This window comes from Pagrus pagrus (genome assembly GCF_965226575.1).
Source record: "Pagrus pagrus genome assembly, chromosome: 20".
In the NCBI taxonomy this organism is placed as follows: Eukaryota; Metazoa; Chordata; class Actinopteri; order Spariformes; family Sparidae; genus Pagrus; species Pagrus pagrus.
In genome coordinates this window covers 5,298,334-5,314,973 of record NC_140207.1, presented here as the reverse complement: position 1 = coordinate 5,314,973, position 16,640 = coordinate 5,298,334, and the positions used below count along the sequence as shown (strand labels likewise).

The 16,640-nt window shown below is 43.9% G+C and overlaps 1 protein-coding gene across 2 annotated transcripts in view; it reads right to left on the bottom strand.

Annotated features, from left to right (window-relative positions):
- Nucleotides 1-8,593: 8,593 nt before the first annotated feature.
- The window catches only part of epc1a (enhancer of polycomb homolog 1 a), a 29,280-nt gene continuing 21,233 nt past the window's right edge, over nt 8,594-16,640 (bottom strand). For both annotated transcript variants that reach the window (XM_084341064.1, XM_084341063.1), the window contains 4 exons: nt 13,339-13,460; nt 12,763-12,904; nt 11,372-11,786; nt 8,594-10,290 (listed from right to left, as the gene is read on the bottom strand). In XM_084341064.1, coding sequence (XP_084197190.1) covers nt 10,218-10,290; nt 11,372-11,786; nt 12,763-12,904; nt 13,339-13,460 — 752 coding nt within the window. In that variant the 3' untranslated portion in view covers nt 8,594-10,217. The remainder of the gene's footprint in view (nt 10,291-11,371; nt 11,787-12,762; nt 12,905-13,338; nt 13,461-16,640) is intronic.

Sequence of the window (16,640 nt, the reverse complement as noted above, 5' to 3'; positions counted from 1 at the left end):
CATTGTTGACACACTGTCATTGCGGGGCCTCGCTGCCTAGCAACAAAATCCGGGCAGACATTTTTCCAATCTTCTGTCAGGGGGAAGCTCCGCCCCTCTCCGTCCCCGGAGGAATGATTGAAAGGTCACTTCACTGCTCGCCTTGTCTGACAGCACACAGATTGTCTTTTCTGAAAACTCTGAGGAGTGTGTGTGTGTACGCTGGAGGAGGAGGGAGGAGGGGGCACTTCACTGTGGCTACAAAACGCTCAGCGATGAGCAGCGTTGGGGCGAACAGCGACTCAGTGACTAGTATTCAGAGACATTAACACTACTGAGAGGCTCCTGTTACTTTGTCTTTAATGTAGCTCAGCTAATTCATTCATTCTGGCCAGCTGCAGAGATGCATAGTCTACACTCGTGCGAAAAAAATGATGAGATCTCACTCGTTAATATGTTTGAACATGCACGATGACACGATGATGGCGGACTGGTCGAGTTTCTGTATGTGGAGATGTTCTCGCTACAGAGGAAGCTTTTGAGAACCAGGGTCTAAATTATTAAAGTTTCTGGCGACATTATTCCAGGGAGCAAGTCGTCCCTGCTCAGGGGGGAGTACTTTTCAAAAAGTGCAGGCGCTCTGGGGATGGGGGTTGCAGGGCTGAACATTTCTAGCTGCGAGCACTGGCAGCATTTTACATTCTGACACCATTTTTTTTTTAAAAACCTGCAGCTGACCACTTTGTTTTTCTTCATTTTTGCTTTGACAACCGGTTACATCATCGTCGTTTAGTCATGCTCAAAAATAACCCGATAAACAGCCGTCAGTTTTTCACACATCGAGTTTATTTATACAGCACATTTCATACAGCTACTCTGTCTAATCTCTGTAGGTCTTGAGAGCACAGTTGACAAGAGCTACGTGCTTGGACTAAATGTTTTGGGTTCTTTGGGTGAAAGAATGGTTGATTTCTCTTTTGTTGAGCATGAAGATAAAAATATTTTATCAAAATATAACTCGCGCCCTGGCTCGAAAGCTCTATCCACTGCTAAAAACAGTAACTAACCTTTCGGGGCCGCTTGACAAGCGACGTGCTGACATGAAGCTACTGTAGCTGCTGAAGTCCTGGACGTAACGTGAGTCATTCAAACTACTCCACCCAAGCAACTGCGGCCGGGTTTCAATCATTCAGCTCCGACTCCTCCAACCCACATATAAGTTAACAAGAACGGGTGTAGAAAAACTGCTGCCTCTCTCTACTGTTGAGTCATCTGCTTTCAGGCAGCCAGTTTGAGAGATACCCTGTCCAGGTGGCCGGCAAATGGACGGGAAAACATTTTCCAACAACCTGGACAGCAAATATGCAATGTGCAAAAAAAAAAACATTGGAGGGGCAAGAGTTCAGCTCCACCACCGCAGTCATTTGGTGTGTCAACAGCAAAAGCTGAAATGAAAGTTATGGGCTCATTGCCAATAGCAACATTTCAAAGAAGGCATTTAAAAAGAAAGTAAAGTTACCTCTCACAGTAACACGACTTTTTGCTGGAAGCAATCAGTAAGGGGTCACATCTACAGTATCTCCCTATGATCCCGTGTGCAGTTCAATATTCTGTCAACACATAAACAATTCTGTTGTGTTGGGATAAAAACCAGAACACGAACCCTGGGAGAAAAAAAACTGAGAATTGGCTGCATCAATAAAGTAGTTTTGCTCCTAGTAACTATAAATAAATACTATATTTGAGGAACTACCATACACGGGTGATGAGAGGGTAAAGCGGCAGCAGTTTTCTCTCCAAAGGCCCGGTGTTAGAAGCACTGAAGAGGATGGTGCTCGCTACCAGATCGATGATGCCACACTTTCCTCATCACAGGGTGAATATGACCCCCCGTCGGATCGCTCCATTGTTGTTCTTTGAGAGGCCAGAGGCCCTGTGGAGTGGCATTCAAGGAAAAGTCTGTTTCTTTTTGTGTGCGAGTGTGTGTCTGGCTGTTACAAACTGGGTTGCTCTATTGTATTTCTGCCCATCTTTCATATCAGGTATTGGGAAGGTTTTAGTCACCCACTTCATGCTGAGATGTGCGAACAAGCTGACTGCTCTTGAAACGGCTTTACACCGGAGCCCACGGGACAACCCACATGAGAGATCAGGCAGGTTTTGTGGACAAATATAGAGTCTGCACACCGTTCAAGGCTCTCTAAATAATTGTCGTTACATATTACTAATGCTGTTTGACTGCCATGGATTTACAAGCCCACAATGTTGGATCTTATTAGAAGAATGATGGAGAGACAAAGCCAATACCTCTATCATGATTAACAGCAGAATTGCTTGTGCCATTGCTGTCCTATGGAGATTGAAGCAGATAGTGGTGGAAAGTTTACTTTTTTCATTTTGTATATATAGCTATACTTCTAAAACGGCATCATGAGTTGACTGACCACCAGCTGTATTTGAATTTTGCATAATCACGACACGACCTCTACTTTTTGGAAACTGGCTCAACGAATCAGTCTTGCGAAAATCATATCATCTGTCCAACTAGGCCATTGCTGTCCTATGGAGATTGAGGCAGATAGCAGTGGTGGAAAGTAACTCAAGTACTGTGCTTCAGTACAATTTTGCGATTAATTGAAAATGTATATTATCACAGTCTGTTGTGACTTTGATCATTGGTTTAGTGCTCTTACTGCTCACCATTTAACTAAATGTTACGATGAAGACACGTGGATCCGTTGACTGATGTCAAGTCGATGGATCCTGCACATTTCAATACTTTATACTTTCATCTGATGCATCACAGTGAGTTGACGGACAACTAGCTGCATTTTAACTTAATCACAACTCGACCTCTACTTTCTGCAAATTAGTCCATCCAGCGCAACGAATCAGGCTTTCGAAGGTAAGATCAAACTGACGAACTAGCCGTTGCTGATCAAATATGAAGTGAGATTCTGTAACTGCACTGCCTATTTCTCACTTTGTTCGTCACCCAAGCGCCATGTCAAAAACGAGCAAGCCAAAACATCAACCACCAGCATCAGCTCCTGTGTGGTCCTGTGCATCCAGATGTGTCCTTGCTGGATTCTGTGTGTCTGCACCATTATACTGTCACAAAGAAAGCATTGGTTTTATGAAAAAGTAGCATCCAAAGCGACTGTCTGTCATTGTTTTCTCTCCTTCTCAAGATCCACTTTTTCTGACCTGATCAATAAGGTTTTGCATAATCACGAGACAAAGAAGAAGACACACACAGCTATAGGCAACCTTCAAGGCTAAGTCCCCTGGATGCATAATGGAAGAGAACTAAGGGCCCGTCTCTCATTAACATTCCCCACAGTCACCTTCAACAATGCATTTGCATGACTGCGAAGTGGCAGCACTCAGTAGGCAGATGGATTTCCCTGTTCTCATGTCAGAATATTTTAATGTGTCATCAAAGTGGCAGCTTCATCTCCGGCACAGCAAAACACTAAGCTGAAGCCAAACACTGGAACAAGAAGTCTGTCTGAGGGATAATATTAGCATACTGCCTCCGCGGTTTGATACGAGAACCAATTCAGACAAGACTTTATTGACTCTGAGGCGAGTTGAATGGCGCAGTGATTTTGGACCTTTGTTCCACTGGCATGAAATAGAGATTGCAACACAGGCTGTGGATGCATGTAGGAGGGTGGGGTCCCTTTCTCCGATTCGAGCCGAGCACCGTGAGAAGATAAATCCTGGTTCGGTTTAAACACAACATGGCTTATCTGGTCTGTATTCCTCAGAGCATCCAAGAAAAAAAGCTTTTCAACCTGCACATGGAGGCTGCAGCCAAAAAATTTTAAAAACCAATTCGACTTCTTGCTCTGATTCTGCTTTAGTCAGAGTGAGACGAGGAGATTGATATTTGATTTAATCGTCGTGCTCCCAGCACAGAAATCACTCCAGGAAGTTTAGAACAGTAGTTACTTCATCAAACTTCCTGATTTCTCAAATTCATGTGCTGTCTTTTGTTTAATTAATGTCTGTTTTTTTCTGCGCGCAGCATTTCTTGGCCTCCAAGACAGGGTGTTGTGACTGTACGCTGCAAATCAGAAACAAAAGTGATTAAAAAATGTATTTTCCTGACTCGGAGCCGGATGATCAACGAGTTAGCTTCACAATATGTGATTTTCTTTTTCTTTAAAACTAATCCCACAAACAAAAGATGATATCAGAGCAGCTCCGGCAGCTTTGGGCTGTGCACCAAATTTGGATTAGTAGCCAAAGTTAGAAAAAAACGAGACTAATGAAAAGAAACTTTACTTTCTGGGCTGAGATGGTAAACAAGTGTATTTTCCAAAATGTTGCGGTTAGCATGCTAACCAGCTGGCCCTTTGCCATTTTGTACCCCAAGAGGTCTGATGGTTAACAACACCAATGATTCAGAGTTTTGTATATCGTTAAACATACGAGACATCATGCATTCATCGGTGAGCTTTAGACGTACTCGTAGGCAGATTATGTTGCAGCTCGCTGTTCCCTCCGCTTAGGCTCTGCAAAGTGCATTTCCCAAGATGTACTACTTCTGTAATACATCACTAGGTATTACAGATGAAAGACGGTCACGAGAAGTGGATTCTCAGTGGTGTGCTCTCTGTGCACCGCAGCATTTCAGGATGAAACCATCTCACCTGTGGTTAACAGCCCCCTCAGCAGCCCCTCACCCTCAAGTTCCTCTGAACTGCTGTTAGAGAGACAGCACTTGTACAATGCTGCCACTGCTGTGCACCTCGCTGTCCGCAGCCTGTGTGACTCATTTCCTTTGCTGAAGGTCTGAGTGTCACCACACTTCAAACACTGCAGAGAGAAGTCGGGGCCACAACCAACGCCACTGCAGCGGCGCCAGTACTCTCCAAGCAGCAGACCAGAGAGAGAACAGATTAAACCTGTTGAACTGACAGTGTAAATTCTGTTAACCTCGCTCTGACTTTTTAATTAAGCGCGCATGTCATTTCCTGTTCTTGATTACTTGGAAAGCGGAGTCACCTTTCACAGAAACAGACCGTCAGTCACCACCGCCTGAACCGCCGCCTCCGGCCTCGCACCTGCTGTCTGAGACCGCGGGGACAACCAGCGTGTGAGCCGTGTTAACAGGCCTGGACCTCCGCCCGCCCAATCACCACCCTCAACACGACATCTGATCCAGTGGTGACCAACAGCTGCACCGTGTTTGTGACGCTGCCACGCCTGTCACGCCTTTAGATCTCCCGACGTGTCCCAAATGCTTCACGGGTGCAGAGGAATGTGCTCAGACTCTTTTTCAGTAAACATCCATGTCAGAATGAAACTTTCCTGGTGAGTGTATGGAAGTTTTTTGGGGACTTTACTATTTGTAACCCTCAGAAGACGATTCACAAGGGTTAACCACGAGCCACAAAAAGTTCACTGGCATCCACAACCATGTTTTTCTTTTTAAATTTGTGTTGTGTAAAGTCCACGTTATTTTATGACACATCCTCTGCGATACAAATGGGATAAAGTTGAATAAACAAATAGGGAAGGGAAGTTACAACGTCATGTGGCCAACACACGGGGGGAAGCAATTAATCATACATAAACCATCTGCATGTGGAAACAGACCTTCAAATGCTTCAATATGACTTCACATGTATTGTTGTGGTGAGAATGTTTGTAAAAACAGAGATGAAAGGAGGTTTCTTGATAGAAAAATGACATTTACCATTTTTATGTTATTTTTTTTGTACTTTTTACGACTTTACACAACGTAAATTAAAAAAATAACCTACTTTTTTGTGAAATGTTTTCTTACTTTTTTTTGACATGTAACTTTTTATGTCAAATTCTTTGTGATTTTTTTTACCACTTTAAACAAAACTAAATTAAAAAAAAAGACATTTACCATTTTGTGTGATTTTTGGGGACTTTTTACGACTTTACACAATACGAATGAAAAAACGACACCATTTTTATGTAACATTTTGTAACTTCTGCCATTTAACATCTTTATGTGAGTGTTCCGACTTTTTTCCGACTTCAGACAATAGAAATCAAAACAATGACATTTACCATTTTATGTTAAATTTGTTGTGACTTTTAAAATGACTTCATACAATACAAATAACAAATACATTCAGAGATTTATTTTTCTTTTGTGGACCATGGTCGACATTTGTGGCTTGTCTTCTGCGGGATATTAAAGTCCAAAAAGAACTTCCATAAGAACGTGGCGTGAGAAGACGAATTAATCAACAGTGGGGGGAAAAAAACCCAAAACCTGGTCCCCCTCTGGTCTGCAGCAGTGGAGTGGATATTAACCCTCACACATGCTGAGCTCCCATTACAGACTACAGCTGAGAGTAAGAGAAAGAAGCTGCACGCCCTTTTTTTGCACGCTCATAAGTCATTTTGAGTGAAAAAAAAAGAGAAATGTGTAGCGAATTTAATGAGAAATTTCCAAGATATGAGCTACAACTGCAGCTATCTTCCCCAGACGTCATCAGTGATTTATTTCAGCCACACAGCTACTGTTAACGCCCCGAAAAGGTGATGAGAAAAACAAGTTTATTTCAGGTCTGCACTAAAAATCGCTCACTTTGGTAATGAGAAAGCAGGGTTACCGCCCACCCTGCAGAGTCGGTGTGTGAGGTGGGCCAGTTGTCTCCGTTGCTGACTGATCTCTCTCCTGCAGCATAAATAATCTGCGGCTGAATAAAGCTCCAGCGGCGCTCCAGCGGGGCTAAATTGAAAAACTTTGGGAGTAATTTGGCCTCTGATGAGAAAGCGATATCTCTACAGTCGAGTTGCGACAGGATATCTGTGTCTGTGAGGTTTTTTTTCCTCCTGAGACACTGAGGCAGAACAAACTGTTGAGTGTGAGAGTTGAGGAGAATAAATATATTTTCTACTTTTTACTGGTTGAGATCTTGTCTCTGAAACGTCTGCCTCCACCCCTCGACAACAGAGGCGAGTGGATGTTTTCTTTTAATGACATTTAACACGGTGTAAACGGTTTTCACGGTGACTGTTTCCTTTGTGGCCGAGTGAAATGACTTGCCTGGCAATCTCACCGTGACGATGAGGTTCCAGGAAGTAACCGGGCCCCGGCCAAGAGTCAACTCCCACACGTAACCCCATGTAATCAAGTGGTTATTGTTGCAATTACATTATCGTTGTTAGGAAGTAAATAAACGAGATACGATCTTCTGGTCAGTGAGCTTTAAAAGGTGCCGGTGGGTTGATTTTGTTTCCCTCTGCTTCACTTTCATGCCAAGAGTTAGAAAACCTCCCTCGTGTCTGTAGGCCAAATAAACTCAACAGTTTCTGCTCGCTTGTTTTTTCACAAGTAAACGATTAAAGACTTTATTTTATGCACACAGACAGGTTGCTTTGGCATGTCAAGATGCACAGGTGTCTCAGGGAAGCTCACCAGGGTCTTTACCTGACTGCAGTTAAGACTTGAGGGGGAAATTGCTGACCTTGGATGGCGATGGAAGGTGGTGGCCCTCGTCGTTGATGGGGTGATGGTACGGCAGACGTGCGTTTTATTGATGCCAATTTGAATGCAGAGATAACATGACGACACCCTGAGGTCTGTTGTCATGTCATTCATCCGCCAACATCACCTCATGTTGTGAGGATGTGTCTAATAAACGTCTTTTTTCAAGGTATAGCTGCACGTTAGAGCGGTCGTGAGTCCAAAACACACCTGTGCACCAATCAGTGCTGTTTAATCAGCATCTTGATATGCTACACCTGTCAGGTGAGTGGATTTGAACAAACCTGTGCTAAAAATCAGAGAGAAATATTTATTCTGGCGCGTTAAAAAGTCTTTAATCTTTTACTTCAACTTTTAAAACATGGGAGCAACACGCAACAACTGTAACCTTTTACATTTCTTTGAGTGTATGAAGCACAAAGACTGGGACGGGGTGAAGCAGCTCGCCCGGCTCCGTCCAAAGGAAAGACAGTCTGTCTGCTAGCACCTCCAAAGCTCACAAATAATTTCCTTACACATAAAAAACTGAAGTAGAAAAACCAAGTTGTGCCTCTACAGAGGTCATGTCCTGGGCTAGCCAGCAAGCTTTTTTCACTCTGCTTCCAACTGTTGTTTAGCTAAGCTCAGCTAAACAACTGCTGACTTTGTGTAAATCAAGATTCTGTTATTGAATTGCATATTTCTTGCCTCAGATGTTCTCAGAAACATTTTAGCACTGTTCGGCTGGAATATGATACATTTTATGAGCAGGCTGCCATTTGTTCCTGCTTGAGAGCGGACAAGCCAAAACAAAGCACCATCCAACTCGTATATCACCCATCAACAGGAGCGTTTCGTCTTTTAGCACCAATTCGGAAAATAATGTGCATCTTTCTACTGTAGACAGCCCAGTGTTATAGAGACCATCTCTGCAGTGGTGTTGGAGTGGTATCTTCTTATCTCACACTTAGCGTATCAAGATAAACCATAATAAAGATAATTTGTAGTTCTGTACTCAAAGTTACAGTTTGGTTTTTATCTTTTAACGGGTTTAACTTCCTCATTTTTCAGTTCCTGTTTATTCAGACTTTTGCACGCACGCACAAACAAACACACACACATATTAAAGACACATGAGTCCAAAAACAATTCACATTTAATGCCCTGGGCTTTATTGTCTTATTTTAGTGAGAGTTCTGTCACATTTTTTTTTTTAGTCTTTTCAGCCTCCAGGTGGGACAAGTAAACCTCATGGATACATCCTGCCATTGGACTGGGCATTCAGATTCAGACAAAGACGAGAAGCACTACTAAGTAATGCTGCCTTTGTGCCTAACTCTTCACAGAAGAGAGTACATAAAATTCCCCAAAGGAAGGCACCCAATACTTGTGGTTTTTGGCCTTGCAGCCGTCTGGAGATTCTTTTTTCAAAGAAAAAACGAAAATAAAGAAAAAAGGGGAGGCGAGGGGAAGAAAACGGGCCGTTTTCCCCGCAACCCCTCCGTCCCCCCTCGTTAGCATTTTTTGTTATTAAAAACTGGAATGATGAAACACGTACAGCGATTACTGCCCATTCGCCTCCCTTATCACCTATGCATGACCAAGTAACAAATGAACAAAAGAATGAAGTCTTTCAATAAACGAAAAGCTTACAATCAAGTTTACCACAAGAACAAAAAAGGAAAATACAAAAATAACTGATTTTTTGTTTTACAAAAATGTTTTGTGGGATAAAACAAATATAAAAGGGGACTCTGCTTGCATGAAAATGAAGAATTACCCCTTTAAAAAAAACAAACAAAATACAAAAGCAGCATTGATATTTATCAAAACCATGAACGAAAACAAAAACATCACAAAAAATAGTGCTTTAATCAGAAGCAGCAGAGGCTTCTGGGAAGAGACTTCATCCCTGTTTTGTTACTTGTGTTTGGGACAATGTTGATGGAAGTTCCCAGGAAGAGAGGAGCGCCTCTCTCCAAGTGAACCACAGTCACCTGCCAACACACCGCCGCCGCCGCCTCCTCCACTTCATCCTCCTCCTCCTCCTCCTCCTCCTCCTCCTGGCTCTCCTGGTCTGTATGTATGTCACCATTGATTTTCACATGATCCACAGAGAGAAGCACAGGGACCCAAAATAAACGCGTGTTGGGGGGGAGGGAACCTGCTTTGTGTTCACAATATACAAAAATACCCAGGAGTCCGTAGCTACCTAACATTTACTACAGCACAGGAACCAACGAAGGTACAGTGTACAAATAAAAAAACAAAACAAACCAAAAACAAAACAAAAAAACTGTAAACACAGCACAATAAATAGATAAAAACAGCAGGCTCCGCACCATGCACATGATGTGATAAAACTCTTGTCTATACAACTCCCACATCTCTCACACTCGCCACAAGTTACTTGGCTTTACTTTTTTTTCCTTTAAGTTTGACTCCCAAGTGCAAAACATCACAAATGGACAGTTCTGTATTCAAGTAATATATACAAGGGGGATATTACAAATATGTAGTTACTGTACAGATACTAATTTTGCCATATTCATAATTTACAGATGTCGATCTTGTACTTTTTAACAGTAACAAAAGAAAAGAACAAAACGAAAAGAAAAAGGGATTTTAAAAAGTATGAGAGATGAGAATTGCAAGCGAGCGGCCGCGGCCCCTCGTCGTTCTGTCAGTCTGCGTCAGAGTCCTGCTGTCCCTTTTGCATTCCCGATGCTACGATGCACAGCACCTAAAGAGTGGACTCTTCACTGCACCGCTACTACGTCACCTCCATGGCCACTGTGTTGTCTGCTATACTGTTCAGTGCTGGCTTGTCTTCGTCGTGATTATCCCTGCGGAGGAGAGGAGAGAAGTCATTCACGTTCTGCTTTAGTTCGTCCGAACTGCATCTCTCACTGTCCTACATCTCCGTTAACAGATTTCCTGTCGGTGTGAATAATGAAGAGCTCTGACGTCACGTTATTTCAGCTTTTTCTTCCAGGCAGATTTATTCTCGGCTGCATTATCTCTGGCAGACGCAGCGTTGGCAACGTTTAGATGAGTCCAACTGAACACTTAAACCAGGGATTGCTGCTGCTTACCCAGAAACAAACATTACATAAATGTGATCTGATACTGTTACAACGAAACGCTCTCTCTTTCTGGGGCTGAATACTTACACGTATACGTTCTTGTTTTCTCTTTATTGATGTGACTTCTGTGTCAGAACATGGAGGCGTTATTCAAGACGTTGCCATAAGGAATCAAACTACCGTGTGGAGGCTTCAACTCTGTAGCTTCAGTAAACTAATTAAAGCCTCTGGGGCTAAATATCTGTTTTGATCGACTTCACACTGATGCGGGATCAGCACGTCTGTGCTGTTGTCGTTTTTCTTTTTAGAGATCTCAGAACGACGATGCGGGAACGATGCCGAGGAAAAAGTTGAAGTGAGAAGATTCACACCACTTATGTGACTGTATGCTATGTGGAGACACCGCCAGGAGATAATTAGCTTAGTTTAGCATTAACACCAGGGATGTTCCTAATGACTAATTTTCTGACATTTGGAAGTTTATACTTGGACTAGTTGACGGCTCGAAAGTAAGAAAACACTTTCATTTGAGCATAATTATGTCCACCAAGGAGATTATGTTTTGGGCCGTGGTGGGTTGGTTTGTCAGCAGGATTACACAAAAACTACTGAACAGTCTCAGCCAGAATAGACCCAATTAACTTTTGGTGCTGGTTTTGGATAAAAGGACACATCCAGAAATGTTTCTCCCTTTTTTTCCCTCACATTCTTTAACTTTTTAATTGATTTTTCAGAGAATAATGCATGAATCAAGCCTAGGAACGTTACTATTTGTCTTATTAAACATGTCCCGATAAAAGGTGTGTAGTATTACTCCTGTACTTGTGTAACGAAGCCGCACCTTGAGCCCAGGTCCATGGAAGATGCTCCGGAGACTTTGGGCATCTGCATGTTGGTGGTGGCGGACAGCTTTAAGGCAGAGGGTGGCACGTTGCCGAGGGTCCGGGGAATGTGGCGTCCAGCGGCCAGGCTGGCGGCCGACGGCACGCTTAGACAGATGTTGTTCCCGATGAGGACCTGAGTGGTGGCGGGGGTGGCGTTGGCGGGGCCGCATCCCAGGATCCCCAGCGCTGCCGCTGCGTGGGCGCTGGGGGCCGAGGCGAGGGAGGTGGGGACGGCGTTGGCGGGCGAAGGGGTGGCCGAGTTGGAGGAGGGCTGGAGGAAAGTCGGGGCCACGGAGGTGGTAGTGTGTGTCGACTGGTTGGTCTGGTGAAGGGCTGCTGTGGTGCTGGAGAGGTGCAAGCCTTTGAAAACACCTGGTGGACGGAGAAGAGCGCTCGTTAAACAGGCGGAAAGCAACAAGAACACCACAGTAAGGCTGCACCTAACCATTATTTTCATCATCGATTCATCTGCAGGTTGTTTTCATGACAACTTGATCATCCTCTCCTTCAGGAAATCAGCAAATCCTCACATTAAAGATCCTCACAAACTCAAATGTTTGACATCATCTCATGGAGCAGCTCTACATCACAGGGCTCTGAATGTAGTATCTCACACTTACACTGATATTGTTGGCTTGATTTCCAGATTTTACCAGATTCAATGATAATAAACCACTTTATGAGGAGTCCCTGCACAATCTAATGCAATCTAGCACAACAGCCGTGCAATAAATCACATCTGCGTGAAGCGTATAATGTTCAGTCTTGTTGACACTGACAGTGAGGTGTTGATGCAACCCTACTGTAACGTTTAAAGACTGTTGGTAATGATGTTGTTGTAATAACTGCACTGTATTCTGCAAAGTCTTCGTCACTTTCTTTCCACCAACATTTACATACATGAGGGAGAGGGGTAAAGGGTAACTGATTAAGAGATTAGTGGAATGAAATTGCCAAATTTCCTCAGAATTGATTAGCAGTCATTGGGACAATAACAGATTTTGAAGCTACGCCTACTTGTGACCCTTCAACACAATGTAAGCCCTTAACGGGAACTTGAGCTGCGAGCAGTTGGGCCAAAGAGTGATTTTCCTCCAGTGTTTGTTTCAGTGGAATGATTTTTAGAGGCCTCGAGAGGCACAAGTATGCGGTATTTCTCAAGAAAAAGCAAAAATAAGAGAAAGTGAAGCAGAGATATTTTCCTTTCTCGGTCCTTTCATTATATGGTGACCCCTCGTGAGGCAGCCCCCCCCCACAGTACAAAACTTGGCGGACAGCAGTGGCTCTTCCCTTCTCTACTCAGAACTTAGACCGACAACCAATTTGCTCTTAATTGTTTAAGTCTCACCTGCACCCGCCAGGACCCCGTTGACTCCACTTGCCAGCACCAGCTCCTCTTTGGACTTGAAGGCCAGCAGCTGGTCCGTGGTGACGAGGGCCGAAGCAGCAAACTGGGCGCTGGCCTGGTCCAACGTCTTGGACGCGAGCGCCTGAATGGAGACCGGGGAGAAAACACGTGGGTTTGTGCCAGAGACTTGACCGCTCGGCTTGAACGTATGAAACCGCTCAAACCTCTTCTGCTGCCAAACAGGATCTCAGCCAGTGGCATTAATACTGCTCGTGGGAATGAGAATTTGTCCCATTTCCTAAAGGATGGGTGAACTGACCTTCAACTGTAAATGATTTCCATATCGGGACGAGTCTGGCTGCTCCGATTTATATCCATTTAGTCATTAAAGCACATTTACACACAATGGCATTAACTTAAAAAAACAGCTCAGGTAGTGAAGTTAAAGCAGGTCAATCTCAAATCTGATTCTGAGCAGGATGAGGTGATTAACCTTCCTCTCTGTCATGTAAATAAAGTTTTACAACACACCCAGGTGTAGCAGAGGCTCTGCGCTGTGTGTCCGTCCTCACTGACCTGTGTGTTGGTGGTTGTTGCAGAGTTGTTGGCTTGTTGCTGCTGTTGGCTCTGCTCCAGCTGCTGCTTCTGCATCAGGGCCAGCTGCTCCTGGTGCTGCTGGTACTGCTCTGCCGTGAACACTGTGGACAGGAAGGGGAAGATGCACCGGTTAGAACCAGAACTTGGGTCTCCTTTGCTTCTAACTTATACAGAGCAGGATGCACACGGAGGAGTGTAATTTTTCCTTTAATTTTAGCTTTTCAACTGAAATGAAAAAGATTCAGTTTCTCTTTAGAGAAATCTTTTCTTTGTCAGGAGGAAAAAGCGTCTGAAATATTAAACTCATCAACATTAAAATGCAGCATTTGTGAGGCTGACAGCTTTTTTCAGACGGGACAATCAATCCCCTCCATTCAATGATGGAAGTGAAATTAAACTTTAAAAGAACTCATCATGCATCTATCGCTCCTGTGTGCTGCAAGGATGCTTGTCAATTACAATAACAGTCACAGTCTGAGTGTGTGTACACAAAAGTGATGCCTCAGTGGGCTTTCAGACAGCGAGAGCTCTGTGGCACGACAACACAAGGGTCTAGTGGATGTGGGCGTGTTGCTGCAGGGTTCAAGGTAAGGAAAATGAAAGCTAGGCGGTCCAGTCTGAAGGCTTATCAGACACAAGTCAAACACACACACAGCGGTGTACACTCCTGAGGCCTGTTGTACAGCTCTCACTTGCAGAACAGAACAATGCAAATGCCACAAGGTATTCTTACCTGTGGCGTGAGCTCGAACATATCTCAGTGGTCGAGACAGTGTGTAACCAGACAGCATTGTGTCAGACAGAAAGGTGAGCTGGAACCAAACAGTATGGGTGTAGCATTTCCTATGAAGGCAATATTTCAGAAACAGCCAGGTCTCGTCAGTTCTGTTCGAGCAATTAAGTCATGTGGGGCTGCAACAAATGATAACTCCTGCCCGATTAACTAATCGATGACTCGTCCAACCTACAGTCCAAAACCCAACGACTCTTCATTTAATATCATCAACGACAAAAGCAGCAAATTCTCCTCACAAATTTCGCACCTGGAAGCTGCTCAGTACAGCCACTGCTGACCACTGAGCAGATCCCTTTTCCTACCTCACAGGGTAGGGGAACTGAACCAACAGTCCTCCGCTGCTCACAAGCATGCTTCTCTAACCATTTGGTCACCACTGAAGATTTCTAAAATATAAATTTGAGGGTCTATTAGGGACTTTGTCTCTGCATCACCTGTCTGTAACAGCCTCAGAGGCTTGAAACAGTGAGCCTGCTAGATACACTGGGGAAGCAGAGCCAAGAAAACACAAATAAGAACAGCACGACTGAAATAAATACAGCAACTCACAGAAAATTAACACCGCTGCCACAAATTTCACAGTACTAACTATTATTTTTTTCCCAATTGCTCAACAAAGTAAAGGGCAACTGTCGACAACATAAACAAGGACTAACAAAAGCTAGAAGTCCCCTGAAAAAGGCAGAAAAATACTGAATTCCTGGATCAGAGTGTGCTGAGATTAGACCCCAGATAAATGGCTCAGTCTAGAAAACAGCCAAAACAAGGCAATGCCCCACTAACGACTCCACGCTGTGGGCACACTCCACAACAAATTACATCTTTTCTTCAACTTCACTTCACTTTAATTACTGAAATAACCCTCGAGGTGGCAGCTATTTATTATTTCACCAAATAAAGACATCGATCACAAGGAGGAAACATACAGACAGAGACTAAATGAGCTCTCTTCTGCTTCTTATACACTTCATTTAAACCTTCAGCAGGACGTCAGCTTGTATCGAGTTCTCAAGATTTTTTATCAGCATTCAATTAGCGGTACGTCTGAACAATCACTGCGGCGGGGGATTATTTATACTGCAAGCAGTTGCCACAAAGACACAATTGGAGGGTTTAGGGTGCAAACACAAACAAATTCTTGACATACTCCACAAGAATCCACTTCATCAGCGCAACAAATTAACTCTGAACAAAGTCAGATCTTGTTTCACCCTAAGCTTGACCAAGGATGGATAAGTTAGAGGTTGAGGTAGGTGAGAATGATTTCACATCCCTTGTAATTTGCTTGACATTCTGCGGTGATCCGGAGCGTGTCCCTCTCTGCAGCCACCAGCCCAGACCCACTCCAGCACGTCTCATGAATCTATTTATAACGAACTATTTCTAATTGACTCCCCCCCCCTCCCCAAGCCACAGGAGCAGGAATTAATGTATTATAATGTGCAGAGAGGGAAGCAGAAAGTTCATGTGATTTAGCAGCAGCAGCAGCAGGGGAGTGCAGGCTGGAGCAGAGCGCTCTACCTTTGAGGTGCCTCATCAAAATGTGTTACACAACAAACGGCAGCAAGCCTCGACTAAACAACAACGAGCTGCCTTTTGAGTCTGGCTTTAGTTTTTCTCGCCGTTGAATATTCACATGCACAAAATCAATTAAACGACGGCACCGCACATCATTTTATGCATGGAGACATTTTTCAATTACATCCCTCCCTGTGCTCGCCACAAAGGCAGCTCTGTCTCTTTTTGTTTTCTGTACTGAGAGATGAAGAGCTGAAGTCTGTCAGAGACGATCTAACGGTCAAAGCAGGCAGCCCGTCCTGCCACGCCATCTGACTGAGCGTTTAACGCTCTCTCTATATACTTGACAAGCAGAGGCTGTCGTTAATATTCATTAAGCTTCTATAGGGTTTGGGCGACTTGACAATACGTCCCATGGGACAACAGAGATTTGTCACACAAAGACATTTTGACACACCACTTCTACCAAGGTATTAAAGCTCCCTTGAGCACTTTGACCACCATTTTTACAAGTGGATCCTAGTTTTGTTTTCATTGAGGACACACACAAGGACATACATGAACTTGTCACAGGCGGTGTGATACAAATTCCTGCGGTAGAGCCCGACCGCTGCTCCATAGCGCTCACAGCCATCATACATCAAAAATGTGACAATGGAGAAAACAAACAATGGTCAATTGTTAACGGCGGATAAGTTTGAAATATATCAGGGAGAAGCTTTGTACAGTTTGTGGGAGTAATGGAACAAGAAGGAGCGGCGGTCCCTGTTAGCTGAACGCAGATTCCTTATATGCATTGGGTTTAAATCCAAAATATTGCCAAATAAGCACTTTTGCTTTTCACTCAGACAACAAATCCTCCACCATCATCTTGCAGGTCAACTATCCTTAATCTGGTCACGTGATAAGTGAAATGTGACTCCTGCTCCTTGGCACTGCCGCTGTACCGAGCAGACACTTTTACTTT